The sequence below is a fragment of the Nanorana parkeri genome, unplaced genomic scaffold (genome assembly GCF_000935625.1).
Source record: "Nanorana parkeri isolate BGI_ZX_2015 unplaced genomic scaffold, ASM93562v1 scaffold3717, whole genome shotgun sequence".
Classification (NCBI taxonomy): Eukaryota; Metazoa; Chordata; class Amphibia; order Anura; family Dicroglossidae; genus Nanorana; species Nanorana parkeri.
The window spans coordinates 4,496-5,164 of NW_017309985.1; the positions used below are offsets into that span (position 1 = coordinate 4,496).

General features: G+C 53.5%; 1 protein-coding gene across 1 annotated transcript in view; it reads right to left on the reverse strand.

Moving 5' to 3' along the window:
* LOC108803428 (nitric oxide synthase, endothelial-like) overlaps positions 1-669 on the reverse strand; it is a gene marked incomplete at its 5' end in the record, with an annotated part of 27,530 nt that overhangs the window by 277 nt on the left and 26,584 nt on the right. The window contains 1 exon segment of the mRNA XM_018575271.1: positions 363-557. Coding sequence (XP_018430773.1) covers positions 363-557 — 195 coding nt within the window.

Below are 669 nucleotides of genomic sequence, written 5' to 3' on the forward strand. Positions count from 1 at the left end.
ACTCTACATACCCCCAACTCCCCTATGATGAGACCCAAGACTCTACATACCCCCAACTCCCCTATGATGAGACCCAAGACTCTACATACCCCCAGCTCCGCTATGATGAGACCTTGTACTCTACATACCCCTAACTCCCCTATGATGAGACCCAAGACTCTACATACCCCCAACTCCCCTATGATGAGACCCAAGACTCTACATACCCCCAACTCCCCTATGATGAGACCCAAGACTCTACATACCCCCAACTCCCCTATGATGAGACCCAAGACTCTACATACCCCCAACTCCCTTATGATGAGACCCAAGACTCAACATACCCCCAGCTCCCCTATGATGAGACCCAAGACTCTACATACCCTCAGCTCCCCTATGTAGTCTCCAGCCTCGATGATGCTCATGTCTCCCTGAGACACCAGGATGAGCTGGACGGTCTGTAGGACATCGGTGGCCATGGTGACGTCTCCGCAGATGTACATGTGTCCGTTCTGGTTGCGCAGCACGTCGTACACCTGATAGGCCAGCTTTGTGCGCAGAATGTCCTGGACGTAGGTCTGGAAGAGACGGGAGAGCGTCAGAGGATTCCCCGTGAGGACCTTCCCCATAAACTGACCTCCACCCCGCCCCCCCATTTCCACATATACACGAGAGACAGCGGAATAATCC